This window comes from Gadus chalcogrammus, chromosome 19, assembly GCF_026213295.1.
Source record: "Gadus chalcogrammus isolate NIFS_2021 chromosome 19, NIFS_Gcha_1.0, whole genome shotgun sequence".
NCBI classification, from domain to species: domain Eukaryota; kingdom Metazoa; phylum Chordata; class Actinopteri; order Gadiformes; family Gadidae; genus Gadus; species Gadus chalcogrammus.
Window position 1 is genome coordinate 3,879,471 of NC_079430.1, and position 16,442 is coordinate 3,895,912.

Here is a 16,442-nt window from a genome sequence, read left to right on the forward strand (position 1 = left end):
CGAAACAGAATTTCGATATCATTTAAAATGTCTTCAGAATCACAGTTTAGTTTCATACTGCTTCGTTTTCAGCTGTTTTCATTGAAGACGTCAGCCCATTCTGATACACCTACTTCTAGACATCGTAACTCATTCCTTTTTCAACCGTTTACCATCGTTCAAACCATTAAACAAATCTACACACTTGTATCTTCAATACTATCTAAACGGAATTTTGATAGCATTTATACTTTTTTCAGAATCACAGTTTTAGTTTCAAACCGGCGTTGTTTTCAGTTGGTTATAATAATTGAGGTCACCATAGCAACGCCGGTAAACAAACCCCGCCGAATAGTCGAATCTCTGGACTGAAAAGGCAGATCTGATTCGACTCAGAAAATTCAGAGTCGGGGACCCTGAATGAATCTGTAAACTGGCAGTTTACACAGATTAAGATGTTCAAATGTATTTAACATCTTGTAGGGCTCACTCTCTCACACTTTGAAAACCCCTGCTATATTGGAAGCTGCATAAAAGTTCATGAAGCTTCCATTCCTCAGTTTCGTTTTTCAGCTTGCTACTGCAAACTGAAAAACTGTACTAATTAGAGTTCCTTCAATATATGAAAACAAAATCATTCTTGAATTCTAAATTATTTCCATCATAGGCTTGTATTTTGTATGGTCGCCAACTGGTGTAATACCCATTAGTAGGCCAATAAGTGTAACTTGACAGTTTCATTTCTATGAAAGTAATGCAAAATTTAAAACCACAAAAAGCATATAGTATAAGTTAAAAAATAATGACAAATGTCGACAAAGCTATTTTAATACATATTTTCAGTAAGTACAACTTATATAATTCAGTTTCACATAGAATAAATGTTTTTACATTTATTATTCAATTATTTCTGCAAATAGAAACGGAACAGTTAACAAGGATCAGACGTAATGGTTGGGAACCAGAGCAAACAGCCTATAGGACTTCTATTTCGCGCTGTAGAGCGGCATGACATCACTCACTGCTTTCATTATTGAATGATTTGGTTTATCTGAATGGGAGAGTGTAATTCTAAACAACGCTTGGAGACGGTGTGTATGCGTGTGTGGTGTGATGCATGTGCTCAGTATCACTGAGCAGAGAGCTGCTCCAGAATGTTCTCTACTCCTTTGTTGTCGGTCATCTTACGGAGTTTAGGCACGATGGCCTCCAACTCCGACCGGACCTCTTCCACCACACTCTGGTCCACACACTTCAGGAGACTACACACACACACACACACACACACACACACACACACAAAGACATACAACTTTAAACCACAGTACTTTACAGTAGGAAAACAAGCTTTGAGACGGACCACATGAAGACCATGATGCTGACCTGCAGAGGATCAGGGCCCCTCTGTTGATGGCGACCCAGGTCCCGAGCTGCTCCTCCCCCACCGTGTCCACGAGGATCCTGCTGAACCGCTCTGAGGCACACACAGACGGCAGCGCACATGATTCACCGTTCATTGAACTGCTTCCCAGTGGCATGTTGAAGCCTCTGCAGGGCTTTTATTGTGAAGGAATGAGAGGTGGTACCTTCTCTACCGAGCTCCGCCAGCGCCTTGTCGTTCTCTATCAGCCACTTCAGGACGATATGGCCGGCTGGGTGCTCCGCCATGTGGAGCTACAGACACACAACAACAGCAACACGTTACAGACACAACATAACAACACATTAACACACCACCACAACAACAATACATTACAATAACAATACTGACACACCATATCCTCATGTAAACATGATGCGCGTGCGTGCGTGCGTGCGTGATGATGCCGAGACCGTGGTCATCGTGTGAGTTTGTACTCGGATGCTATTGCGGTTTGAACTTGCCAACGTGTGAAAGGCCGACCCACCTGTTTGTTAATCCCCCCCGGGACCAGCTCCAGGGAGGCGGGCTTTGCCACGGCCTTCATGGCAGGCCGGAGGTCCCCCGCCGCTGACAGCAGGATGTCCCTCACAATGACACTCAGACCCTTGTCCATCACCATGCTGACGGCGTTGTCACGGAGATACTCCAGCAGGGGCGGGGACACCACCTCCAGCAGCTCCTTCTTACGGATCTCTGGTTCCTTTTTACTGAAGACATGAAGAGTATATTTAACACAACTCCTTTTACCAGAAGATTCAAACTATTTAACACAACACATTTTTACTGGAGACTGAGGAGTATATAAAACACAACTCCTTTGAACTATTTAACACAACTCATTTTTACTGGACCCATTGAGGAGTATATCAAACAAAACTTTTAACAAAGATTATGACTATTTAACGCAACTCCTTTTTCACTTGAACAGCAGAGTATATTAAATACAACAAAATGTATTGGAAAGATTGGAAATAATAAAAGCTACTCAACACATGATTTAATTCTAATTTCTAATTTACTTTTACAAGACAAAATTGCAAACATTTCATTAAACACTTTTTACAAGAAACGTTGAAAACATCCACACTCCTTAATTGAACTCCTTTATTGGAAGTATAGAAAAAAATCTAAGTTATTCAACACGTTTTTTGCCTTAAAAGATAAACAGAAGCGATGCACTTAATGATAACATTGAATCCACCTCCTTCTGCTGAGACATCAAACCCAGAACTCATTTGTCGGTCACCTGTGTGCGTTGCTGTCTCCCTTCTCCAGGAACTTGATGACCTCTGGCAGGATGTGGTCGGGGTCACGGGGCTTCAGCAGGTACAGCAGGACCTTCTTCCCATACTTATTTTTGATCACCTCGTCCAGAGAGGTCAGCAGCTCCTACAGGGTGGAGAGGAGGAGAGGGCTCTTACTCTGACATCAGAAATGAGTGTGTGGTCGGGGAGGCTGGGAGGCCCCCGTGGGAAGAGGAACACTGTGTGGCCGTCTTACCGCTAAGACGGTTTGTTTGATGAGCTTGGTGTCGTCCACACAGTCGAATATGGCCAGCAGGACCAGATGTCCAAACTCCCCCTGAACAACAGGAACATCATTCATTAATCATATTGAATATATAGCAAATTAAAATATCACCCACGTAAGACCAATTCAATGATCATCGATGCACACATTGTCAAATGTATCAAACCTGGCAGTGGTCTTACCGTAGCGAACTTCACCATGTACGTCTTCATAGTCTTGATGATGACTTTCCTGTCCTGGAACACAGTGGGGAGAAAACACACGTTACCACAGCGACAAGCACGCACAGCTACATCAACTGTATTACGGTGTGTGTGTGTGTGTGTGTGTGTGTGTGTGTGTGTGTGTGTGTGTGTGTGTGTGTGTGTGTGTGTGTGTGTGTGTGTGTGTGTGTGTGTGTGTGTGTGTGTGTGTGTGTGTGTGTGTGTGTGTGTGTGTGTGTGTGTGTGTGTGTGTGTGTGTGCATGCCTTGGGGGTGCCGTGCCAGAGACAGTGCATGGCCACGCGGGCCCCGTCGTGTGTGTACGCCATGTACACCACGGCCTCTCGGATGGCCTCGATCATCTCCTGCAGAGGGTCAGTCATAAGGGTTACCACGACAAACCAGGACCACACCAACCAGTCATTATGACTCCTACTAACCAATACTAACTCCCACTAACCAACTCAAGGAACCCACCGTTCTCTGTTTCTCAGGAGCACACAGGAAGTAGTCCAGGAACACCTTGTGGACCAGAGAGTGTTTGATGACCTGTTCCCTGCAACACCACACAGGTTACACCACGCACACGTTATCAACACACAGGTTACACCACGCACACGTTATCAACACCACACAGGTTACTCCACGCACACGTTATCAACACACAGGTTAAACCACTCACACGTTATCAACACCACAGGTTACTCCACGCACACGTTGACAACCCACAGGTTACACCACGCACACGGTGTCCACACACAGGTTACTCCACGCACACGGTGTCCACACACAGGTTACACCACGCACACGTTGTCAACACACAGCTTACACCACCCACACGTTACAAACACACAGGTTACACCACACACACGTTGTCAACACACAGGTTACACCACACACACGTTACAAACACACTCCTGCATCACCACCGGTTACACACACATTACAAACACACCCCTGCAACATAAAACACATACACACGCCTGCAACACCACAGGTTACACCACAAACAGTTACCAACACATACCTGCAACACAACACAGGTTTCGCTCCACACACACACATTACCAACACACAGGTTACACACACAAGCAAACGTCTTACTTCTGTGCCATGGGTGTGAGTGTGGACTTCATCTCATCCAGGATGCGGAGCAGCTTGTCAGGATCGGCCGCAACAACCTTCTCTAGAGTCGGACACTCTGGGGACTAACCACAGCAGGTTAACTAGTTAGTCACTAGTAACTAACACAACCTTCTCTAGAGTCGGACACTCTGGGGACTAACCACAGCAGGTTAACTAGTTAGTAACTAGTCACTAACACAACCTTCTCTAGAGTCGGACACTCTGGGGACTGACACAGCAGGTTAACTAATTAGTAACTAACACAACCTTCTCTAGGGTCGGACACTCTGGGGACTAACCACAGCAGGTTAACTAGTTAGCAACTAGTCACTAACACAACCTTCTCTAGAGTCGGACACTCTGGGGACTGACACAGCAGGTTAACTAATTAGTAACTAACACAACCTTCTCTAGGGTCGGACACTCTGGGGACTAACCACAGCAGGTTAACTAGTTAGTCACTAGTAACTAACACAACCTTCACTAGGGTTGGCCAGTCTGGGGACTGACCACAGCAGGTTAACTAGTTAGTCACTAGTAACTAACACAACCTTCTCTAGGGTCAGAGACTATGGGGACTGACCGCAGCAGGTTAACTAGTTAATATCTAGGGATGGGGATCGAAACCCGGTTCAATTTCTTTCAAAACCCGAAAATCATTAACGTTTGGGCTCATCGACCACTATCGAGTCCCGTCGTTCATTTATTATTATTAAAATAATAAAAACGTGTCATATTTCCACCAATTAATAGAAAAGTATCGAAAATGGTATTGATATGATCAAATATCAATGATCCCCATCCCTATTATTAACTAACACAATCTTCTCCAGGGTCAGACACTCTGGTGACTGACAAAGCAGGTTAACTAGTAAGTAACTAACACAACTTTCACTAGGGTCGGACACACTGGGAAGTGAACAGAAGGTGTTGTTACTTATTACTAGTTATCTTGGTAGCTAACTAGTAACAAGCATTGTGTGTGTGCGTGCGTGTGTGTGTGTACCTTGCTGAGGGTGAAGGTGTTCCCGTACAGCTCCTCTGTCAGCATCAGTCTCTGGGCGAGGACGGCCTTGTCGTTGTAGGCGTACTCGATGATGGCCGACGCCGTGGCGTGGCGAAGCATGGGACGCACGCTTCCTTTGAACGTCTGCATTACCTCGGCAACCAGCTCCTTCTTCCTGTGACGGCAACCAGAACACACCAAGATGACAAGGGGCGGTTAGTGTGTGTCTGTCGCTCTCTTCCACATAACCAGCGTGGGTACAGTCCTACTAACATAACCAGCGTGGGTACAGTCCTACTAACATAACCAGCGTGGGTACAGTCCTACTAACATAACCAGCGTGGGTACAGTCCTACTAACATAACCAGTGTGGGTACAGTCCTACTAACATAACCAGCGGGTGTACAGTCCTACTAACATAACCAGTGTGGGTACAGTCCTACTAACATAACCAGTGTGGGTACAGTCCTACTAACATAACCAGCGTGGGTACAGTCCTACTAACATAACCAGTGTGGGTACAGTCCTACTAACATAACCAGCGTGGGTACAGTCCTACTAACATAACCAGCGTGGGTACAGTCCTACTAACATAACCAGTGTGGGTACAGTCCTACTAACATTACTCATGTGTGGACAGCAGTCAGGAGGGTGGAAGAGCTGCGGGGGGGGGAACTCACCCGTACATGAGGAGTCTCTTCACCAGATGCCGGCCATATTTGGACTTACTCAGCAACACCATGTCAGCTGTTAATCAACAACATCAAACGTGATTACATTCTGGTTAGGTAGCACATCACATATTCACTAAGTAAAGCACCGCCAACATACTCAGTATGGAAAACCATGCAGACATTGGCCGAAGTCCAACGTTTGTCCCGCCCCCTTTGGTGCGTGACACAGACTGAAACACCCCCACACGCCGTCTGATGAGCCACTTGGGATGCATTAACTTGTTCAAGACTCACTGTTAGGCAGACCAGACCCAATGACAGACACACATGGAGGTAACCGGTGGCAACAGAGGGGAAACAGACATGGAGGAAACCGGCGGCAACAGAAGAGACGGAGACATGGCGGTAACCAGCGGCAACAGAGAGGTTAAATTGATTAGTTCTGACCTTTGAGGTCCTCGAAGACTTCCTGTCTCTGCTCATGGTTGGCGAACTGTATGAACGTCTCCAGCACTCTGACCGTGTCATGGGCGAACGCCAACTACACACACAAACACACACACATTATAACACCCAGTCGCACACACAATTTAAAACTCTGAAATTCATGTTTGTCTCTGTTGGTGTGCCTAGAGGTCAGAGGTCAGTTGTGAGGGGTCACCTGTTTGATCTTGCCCTGGATCATGCGATGAAGCTCATCCATCAGCTTTGCTTTCTTTTCACTGGTGCAGTCCTTTCTGTACGGACACACACACATTACAAAGTGAGTGTGAGAGTGTGAGTGAGTGAGAGTGTGAGTGAGTGCGAGTGTAAGTGTGAGTACCTCCGCAGTGCCTCCCAGATTTGTTTTGCGCGACAGATGATGTCAAAGATGTCCTTCTTCTCCGACTGCTGTCGGTGGTTCTTCAAGTCCTTCTTCTGCTCCTTGAAGTCGTCCCAGTCTGTTTTTTCTACACAAAGCATATATAGCTATTAGGGGTGGACCGGTTCACAAAATGTAGGCTTCGGTTCATTTCAGGGTTTCCGGTAAGTCCTACAGCCGTATTTAAAAATAGGGCTGTAGCCACGAAGAAAGGGTACAGGGTACAATCCAAACAATGTGATAGTCACCATGTAACAATTATAAGGCTGTAACAACGAAGACATTTCATTTTATCTCACACAGATACTAGATAAAATGGTATATTTAGGCACACACACACACACACACACACACACACACACACACACACACACACACACACACACACACACACACACACACACACACACACACACACACACACACACACACACACACACACACACACACACTTTCCTACCTCCATCTGCTGTCATTTTCATCTTCTTCTGAACTCCTTGTCCATGTCCGCCTTCAATAAACACAATTACTCTCTTTTAACCTAGTACAGTTACTTTTCATAAAATCCATTAACATATTAATGTAAACACAACTATTACTAACAACTTCACATCAATAATCACTACTGATACTAATTACTACTTGCTCATCCAGCTGTTCTCATGCGATCCTAACATCCAGCTGTATATTCTTATTGGATAGGAATGGGAAGAGAGAGGCCTTTCGGGGAAATCGATGTGAATTGATATGAGGATAGCCATCAAAATCCCAATAAGTCAGTCAGACAGATGCTGCAAAACAACGCCCCACTGGTCAAGTGTTAATACGTAGATTCAGCAGCCTCTAGACAAACTGCTTCTGTGAGACAGAAGAACTCCTACCATCGTCTGTTGGCATCTTCCTCTTCTGAAAGCTGTGACCTTCTTGTTTCGTGAATCCAAACTTCTTCTTCCCCCCATCATCTTTCTTGTGTGAGTTGTCGTATGGTTTGAACTGCTTTTTAAAGCCGGGTTTGCTGCCGGGCTTCCCTCCAAATTTGGTCCCCATGGAATCTAAACAAAGAATGACACCACTTGTAAATTAAGAGCTTACATGGTTATTATCATATCATGGATATTCTCTATAGGCTGTTAATGAGGTTATTGATAATTAATGAAAGATTTTCTCTCCTAAGCCAAAGTTTCCCCTCAAGGAAGAGGTGCGATGATTGTCTATCATACCATATGAAGTTAGGTCTTCATTACGATGCTAGATTATCATATCAAGTTAGTGTTGTCATTATATGTCTTTAACGATGATCCTTTATAATTTACTCATTAAGTGATTGTTATTAGTATGATGGGCCTTTATTAAGAGGTCGTTATGAAATCAGAGTTGATCTTACGTCCATAGTGGGCAGCATGATAGACAGAGAGAATCAGTGATCAGTTATATCTATCTATAATATGTATATTTATATCTCACCTTTCCCTTTGAACTTCCTGTCGAACTTCTTTCCTCCGTTGGGTGAAAATGTCTTTTTGGTTTTTGTTTCCATGTTATCGTTTCTTTGGCGCAATAACAAACCAGGCCGACAAACAGACCAGATAAACAGGGATAGTATAAGTTAACAAGCTCAGAGTTAAATCAAAGTAATGCTTCGAACGTTTCTAAAAGCCAAATGGCATAATAAGTGATCTCCATGTGAAGCTACAACACGTATGTAAGCATTACTAGTACATAACGCTTCAATGGCAAGGAGGTTATTAAATACGGGTATCAGTGAAGACCGAAGATAAGTTACCCACACAATTTAAACGGATTTTTACGAAGTTAACACGTTACAAATATAAACACGTTTACCTCAGAGCTTCCCATGCGTCCTGAAACAACCTCGATTTACGGCAGTAACAACAGCCAATCACATCACTGCGGGCTGTCGTAAAATGTTTTGCGACAAAGTCGTGTGGCATTTTTAATACAGCTGATTTCATTTGAGTGGTTTGCTTTCAAGACGACCAATTTTTGTTTTACATGTGTTTTTTGTAAGACTCATGTTATTTATTGCAAACTGTTATCACCAAACCCACGAATAATTGCAACTTCCTCTCCTCTTTCCCTTCACACCAAAGGAGAGTTTGACACGTGAATCCTCACGTTTCACCCCTTCTTTCATCCTCTCTCCTGCCATCAGACCAGAGGGTTCTAGACTAGGGTGGACCCCATGCCTATCAACATTATAAAAGGACGTCACTAGCTACAGGCTTCGGCCAACAAGCTTGTGTCACATCCCCACCTCACCATTAGTGATTAGTGGGGTGAGATTGTGAAATCACCATTAGTGATTAGTGGGGTGAGATCATGAATTCACCATTAGTGATTAATGGGGTGAGATCATGAAATCATTATTAGTGACTGCTGGGGAGAGGTCATGAACTCACCATTAGTGATTACTGGGGTGAGATCATGATCTCACCATAAGTAATTACTGGGGTTAGATCATGAAATCAACATTAATAATTGCTGGGTTGGGATCATGATTTCACCATTAGTGATAAGTGGGGTGAGATCAGGAAATCACCCCATTTAAAGTTGTCCCATTGTAATATGCAAGGTCATATGCATGAAGAAACGATGGCGTGCAACATTAACAAAACCATGACAACTGTCCAGGTAACTAACAGATAGGCCCAATACCGACTGGGTCGACAAGGCGGCTCACCGATGGGCTGGAGACTACAGCGGGGGCCGAGGTGACCCGGTGATGGGTCATGTATCAGACGACAGCGGGGGCCGAGGTGACCCGGTGATGGGTCATGTATCAGACGACAGCGGGGTCCGAGGTGACCCGGTGATGGGTCATGTATCAGACGACAGTGGTGTCCAATGATGTCACGTCCCGACAGTCATGGCTAGGCACAACCAACGCACCACTCCCGGTTGTTTTGCAGACGGAGGCCTGGGTGAGAGTGGTCTGGTTCCCAGGCTAAAGGCCTTTCATTTTGCACAGAATGGCTTCATGGTCACAGCCCTGCACGCCACCAGGAGGCAGTATTTCACAAGAAAAAGTAATCAAACCCTTAATCAGTATTGGCTAAAACTGACAACTGCTATGTTTGAACGTTGACCATTGACATGATCAGGGGCGTTGCTAGACCTAGAGTTTTACTGGGGCAAAGGCCCCCAACTGCCAACATTTTTTTTTTTACGTGTGCACAATATGAAATAGATGGATACAGAAGGGTATGTACAAGCTTCAAAATCATTGTCACTGTCATATTGTAGGCTATATTAAAGCACTGGTAAAGGTAAAGACGCAAAGATGGATTCATGAGTACCGTACAATTATATTTATTTAAACACATACACATCTCAAAGATTTACAAATAAGGTAACTGACAAATAAACAAAAAGTCTCTTTATGACCTTCACCTCTTTATCAGGACAAGTCTACACATCTATATTTATTTAGAAGCTGTGTGGAAACAGCATAATTTTGCCAGAACGACATGTACTAAAAAGGCAAGAAACAAGGTTTAAAACTAATAGAATTTCTGACTTAAGGTGAGGTGGCTCATTGCCACCAATCAACCTGGAAAATGTTATAGAACCATCAAAGCTCTTAAATTAAACTAAATAAGGCCATACACTACTGCATAGAGCCTTTTTTAATGATTATTTTTTCACTATTAAGCTGTATCGCCGCGCCTTCATGGTGGCAAAGCGGTCAATAACGTGGCTTTGACTCACTTTGCATAGTTGCTCCTTTTCAATGGACAAAAGAGAAAGTTGGTGAAGCCTTCCTTGCCCCATGGTTGACCTAAGCCAGGTGTGGAGCCTTCTCGACACACTGAAAGATCGCTCACAACTACAACTGTTTACAGGAATTGTGAGTGCAATGATCTGAATTATCTGTGTCAGTGTTGGGAACATTGTTGGATCCATATATGTTAAAAACACCCTGTATATCCATAATTTCCTTTTTTGTGTTAGGGAAGTTTTTGTCCACTAAAACTTCCTCAAGTTTTGAAGACAGACAATTTTTCATTCATTATTCATTTTCCGCGTGTGTGTGTGCACGTGTGTGTGTGTGTGTGTGTGTGTGTGTGTGTGTGTGTGTGTGTGTGTGTGTGTGTGTGTGTGTGTGTGTGTGTGTGTGTGTGTGTGTGTGTGTGTGTGTGTGCTATAAAACTACAGGCTACAGACGCTCAGTATTGAAAAACTGGTGCTAATTATGTGGGCAACATTCTTTAACAGCAATCAAGTTGTCATTGTTTGTGTCAAACAAGTTGTGAATTTGTTGTAACGTTAAAAAAGGAGATGACTTACTCTGGGCTGTTTCCAGCTCCCGTGGTTTCCAACGAAACATGATCAACAAAAAAACAAGGAATTGAAAGCTACTTACAATATGCCTAGGTTACATTAATTTCCCCTGATGGCAGCAATGTTCCACTTTCAGCTGGAATTCACGGTAGGCCTACATCAAAACCACGTGTCTTCTTTAGATTTCAGTTCCCTTTATTTATTCACACAGTTCAGCAGCGGCATTTATTCAGAATCAGAGCCCAAATTAAAGCTGCATTACCCAGCAGAAAAATAGATGCACTATAAATGGTTTTGTAGGCCTATAGCAGTCACGAACATGAGCATAGTTGTGGAAATGCTGGTGTTAGAAAACAAAGTTGACGGGAATTAAAGTGCTGCAAATCTAGCATTAAAGGTTAATTTAAGAAGCTTCTCACCAGTCATTTGTCGCCTGGTCGCAGTGTCGAGTTTTTTTTAAAGTAGTTCACTAGTCGTAGCGTGCAAATAAATTGCAGTGTCAGAATTCTGAGAATTTTGTCAGCATTCAGATTTCTCAGAATTCTCTTACACTGCAAATTAAAGCGCTACTACTAGCAAACTAGTTTCAGCGTGACTGGAGAGAACTTCCTTAAATTAACCTTTAATGCTAGATTTGCATCAACGCTATTGTGTGAATTAGTATGGTTCTCTTTCATGGAAGCCGGAAGTGGGAGATTCCTTATTTTTTTTACCATTATTGTTTTATTAACAAATTTCTCCTACAGGGGATTGATAAAGTTCTATCTAGACTATTGAACAGAAAGAAACACTTGGTCATACTTTACACACTTTACCACTGAAACATTCAGAAGAGTCACGTGGACGAATCCGTAAATAACTGATTTCATTGGTTGTTGCGTTAAATCTTACCCAGATACAATAGGGCTATTTTCTGATTGGCTTTTATGTAGCCCCTTTCGTTTTTTGATTGGCTGGTAAGAGGCAGGCTCGACTGAAGACTCCCGAGGCAGCAGGAGATGTACTTGATGAATCCTGTCGATTCCATAGCGAGTGCGGCGCTTCTGCAGATTAATTTAATAATGATCAATGGAATTTTACTGGGGCACTGGAGACTTTTACTGGGGCACGTGCCCCAGTAAAAAGGGGCTGACGACGCCTCTGGACATGATATTTTAAAGGGCTCATGTCGCCACCAGGTGTGGGTGTGATTAGCTGGTACAAGCCGTTTGGCAAAGGTAAGGAATGATTTTCACAGTAACATCACAAGTGGGCGTGCCCACCTAGATGTCTACCCAGTGGACTGTGGCAAACGTTGCTCATCTATCCTTCATATGTGGGAGGGTGGACACATCCACTTGTGATCTCACTATGAAAATCATTCCTTCCCTGTGCCAAACGGCTTGTACCAGTTAATCTCTCTCTCTCACACACACACACACACACACACACACACACACACACACACACACACACACACACACACACACACACACACACACACACACACACACACACACACACACACACACACCTTGGGCCTCTACGAATAGTCAAATCTCCTAACCTTTATTCCTCCTGTCCTTAACCTTTGTGGAAAACGTAATCGGGTCAAGGAGAGATGAAGAGGTGCTTCCTTTCGAACATAGGAAAAGACATCAATTTAAAATTAATTCAACTTCACTCTTCCTAACCGACGTCATTGCGCGAAAGCGGGTATGGCCGACCTCTAGCGTCTCTAGTGTGAAACCACAATTGTCTGAAGATTGACGAAAACAAGCGCTCTTTGATCCATGCGTTCTTGTATTGATTTCAATCATGTTATCGCCAACAGTGAGAATCCCTTCGGTCGGACTTGGCCAACGGGAATATTTTAGGCCACTTGAATTCCAATTCAAATTTGAAAACTAAACTAAACTTATGTTGATGTTGAAATTAACTGCCAGTCTTTCTTAAATGTGAAGTCAGCATTTTATTTTCTTATGTTGTTTTTTATGTGGTTACTAACCAGCAATAAATTAATTAATTTATGTTCAAATTGTTTTCTAGAATTGGTATCCATTATTATCAATTGTATTTTCTTCACTTCTATTCTTCTGCTTTACCGCGTCGCTCATGCGTCTTCGCGTAGTGTCGGTAAACTTCGTCGGTTGCATGTTGCTTTAAATATTGCTGCCGTAAAGGATTATGGGATACCACCATCTCCTTTCGCAAAGGAAGCTCAGGGCTGTTTCCCAATGTCAAGGAAGCATGCTCGTGCTCAACGGCCGCCCTTTTAAGGACGCTACGTCATAGAACGCCGACAAGCACTGTTCCAATGTTGAGGACACTCGAAAGCCGCGCCATTTTTGCGTCCTTTGTTTTTGAGAATTCCGAGATTTTTCAAGGATGCATCGCTGCATCCTAGACGAGCCAAAACTACCCACAATCCTCTGCGTTCACTGGGCGGGTTCTTGAAAATGGCAGAGAAGTACACGTTCAAACGAAGTGAAGTTATATTAGTTTTCAGAAATATTTTGTGCCGTATTGCTTTTTATAGATTCATCATGTTAATGCAAATAATCAAACCTAAAGACTGTTGGGCAAAATAACCTGCTGAGTACATCACATGTACATTACAAATATAGCTAACTCCTACCCTAGCCTGGTGAGCACATCACATGGCAGTCACATTACAATATAGTCAACTTTTAACACATAACACAAACATGATAATATAGTCAGGTCAAGGCCAGAGCCAAGGCCCCATTTCCCAAGCAGGCAAATGGTAGACACTCTAGACAATGCACCAGTCATCCTCAAGAACGGGAGAGCCACATTAATTTATCACACAGGAGACATTTTGAGAGCTCTCCCCCGTTAGGAGGAACCAAGAGATACACCTGCCCATACCAGGGGCCTGAGAGCCACATTAAATTATCACACACAAGACACTTCGGAGGGGCACTCCCCCGTTTAAATTTATCACACAGGAGACATTTGAGAGCTCTCCCCCGTTAGGAGGAACACAAGAAGATCCAGGGCCTGGGAGCCAAGGTCCAGCAAAAACACACAGAACCACACACATCTCAAACGCACACACCTCATCAAGAGGAGGATACAGCATAAAACTGTATCACACAGGGACTCTTGATCTTCTTCTGAAGCAGACCTTCCACGGAGGCGAAGCTCTGGACGAACCATCAGCGCTGATTAGGGACTTAGACATATTCGATCTCTCACGCTTTATGACTCTGTATAACCGTTGCCACTTTACTTAATAAATCCAAGGTCCTCGTGCCGACAGACTTTATTACCTCTCCGTCTCATTTCATCTGGTCCAGTAACTAGACAGACCGTTTTTCCCCTCAAGACCTGTGCCACTTTTCAAACGTTTTTGCAACTTAATGATACGTTGCTATATTTTGCATGGACGTAGCTGGTGTTAAACACCACTGTCACCAATGTCAATTTACTCGCTCACAATATTACATTATTTATGTATACCTATTTATGTTTGTGTTGAATCGTTTTTTTTAGGGTCAGCCCAGCAAACGGAGGCTTTTGTGCGCCTTAGGGTGGCGCACAAACATTTGTTTGCCGGTGGAAGGGATAGTGCCACTATCCAATGTTGTAAAATTAATACACAACCGATCATTTGCAATGTTTGTAATTTTTAATGAACGTATATAATTGTATTTTATATGATAAACGTATGTGTTCAAAGCACTGGTAGATTGTAGGCATATATGAATGAATTAATCAGATCAGTTAAATAATATATCCAAATAAATACACGTTTATCATCTTTCTTTGTCTTTTCCCCCCTGCATAATAGTAATCAACCGTACTGTAAATGTGATGCATGAATTAAGTTCTCAGACAATTTCACTTAGTTTTATAAAAATTGAATGGATTTTCCTTTTAATAAAGACAATTCGATCAACCACAACAAAGCTTTTGTGACTTCCCCAAAGAGGCTCCATGCGAAGGAGACATGACCGCATTCATAACAGACAAAAGTCAAATAAATATCGATCAGCTTGATTGCTGCCATGTTTTATTCATAAGCGCACATGTGTGTACAAGCGGACACGCAGTATTAAAAAGCGGAAGCGCTTCCACACTACCAAGTCGTTCCCAAAGTCCGACGTTACAAACGCTAGGAAGCACTCGAGCTAGCATTCTAGTCTCATCTCCATAGGACGCGACTAGCAAGGACGCGTCCTAGCAAGGCTGGCTGCAGCCTTCACTTTGGGAAACAGCCCAGGAGTAACCTATGCTAAAGGAAGGTTAAAGGAAGCATCGAAGCTCCTTTCCTAAGCATTATTAGAATTCGAACCACCTTTCCTCCAAACATTTCCGGGTCATCTCCATAGGAAAGGAAATTTCCTATGCAAAAAAGAGAATTCGTAGTGGCCCCATGGTGGCATGACCTGAGCCCTTTAAAGGAGAAATAGTATAGGCCTACCACCAGGTGAGAGTGGGATTAGCCTTTCCAAGCCGTTTCGAAAATGGTGGGCGTGTCCACCTAAATGTGTGCTGGATAGATCAATCTACCAGCCTACCCAGTGGACTGAAGTAAACGTTGCTCATCTATCGAGAAGGGTCCATCTGCAGGCTTGGGCGTTTCCGTCATGATACAAGAACGCCCTTTAGGCGTTCCAGGTGTTTCAAAAGGCATACTGGGTTTCTCAAGGCATATTGCGAAGCACAGTCGCAAGGCATACTATGCTTTCCTTCCTTATTGGCAATTTTACCTCATTAGATTTAGCAATCATGGAGCCCCCTAACGCTAGTTCTATGCTACCCGTACTAGTGATGCCGAGATGATGCCTCATGAAACGTCAAAGCCTCGCAGCCAGATGAACCATCAAAGTGGTTCGACCCCGAAGCTTCTAATTAGTACGCTAGGGACACCTAGTGGTGAATGAAATTATGATGAAAGAAAGAGTTTCCTGTGATGATTGATGTTTGCTTCGTCAAACAAACGTCATCAAAACATTTGAGAATTAAAGTCATTTCAGTGATACATGTGAGGGTGCCGTTCATAAATATCTCCCGAGCTCATGGTAGAAAACAAATCATTTGACAAAGATTTTAAGTCATCCCGGGCTAAATAGAATACAGTCTCAAATACAGTAGTCTACTAATAATTGTAATAATATAACTGCATGATGACTGAGAATGAGTGATTAATAACATAGCCATTAAAGTGATCTTGGAACTGGGTAGTGTCTTCTTTTTGCAAAAATGTGCCAATTGTGAACCCATATCGCGGAACAGCCTGAGATGAAGCCTCGAACGTCACACGCTACGTCATTCCGCCTATATGTGAATCCTACTCGATACGGAGCCCGATGCCTCGACGCAAAGCATAA

At 43.5% G+C, this 16,442-nt stretch overlaps 1 protein-coding gene across 1 annotated transcript; it reads right to left on the reverse strand.

Moving 5' to 3' along the window:
- Positions 1-778: 778 nt before the first annotated feature.
- Positions 779-8,709, reverse strand: LOC130372388 (pumilio homolog 3-like). Its single transcript, XM_056578373.1, has 19 exons — positions 8,644-8,709; positions 8,266-8,348; positions 7,683-7,853; positions 7,262-7,312; positions 6,763-6,889; positions 6,601-6,676; positions 6,387-6,480; positions 5,946-6,012; positions 5,266-5,440; positions 4,239-4,342; positions 3,612-3,690; positions 3,401-3,499; positions 3,115-3,168; positions 2,903-2,983; positions 2,649-2,791; positions 1,887-2,109; positions 1,566-1,653; positions 1,363-1,453; positions 779-1,241 (listed from the first exon to the last, which is right to left on the reverse strand). Exons 2-19 carry the CDS (start codon positions 8,336-8,338, stop codon positions 1,109-1,111), a joined length of 1,929 nt encoding a protein of 642 aa, XP_056434348.1. The 5' UTR covers positions 8,339-8,348; positions 8,644-8,709; the 3' UTR covers positions 779-1,108.
- Positions 8,710-16,442: the final 7,733 nt, after the last annotated feature.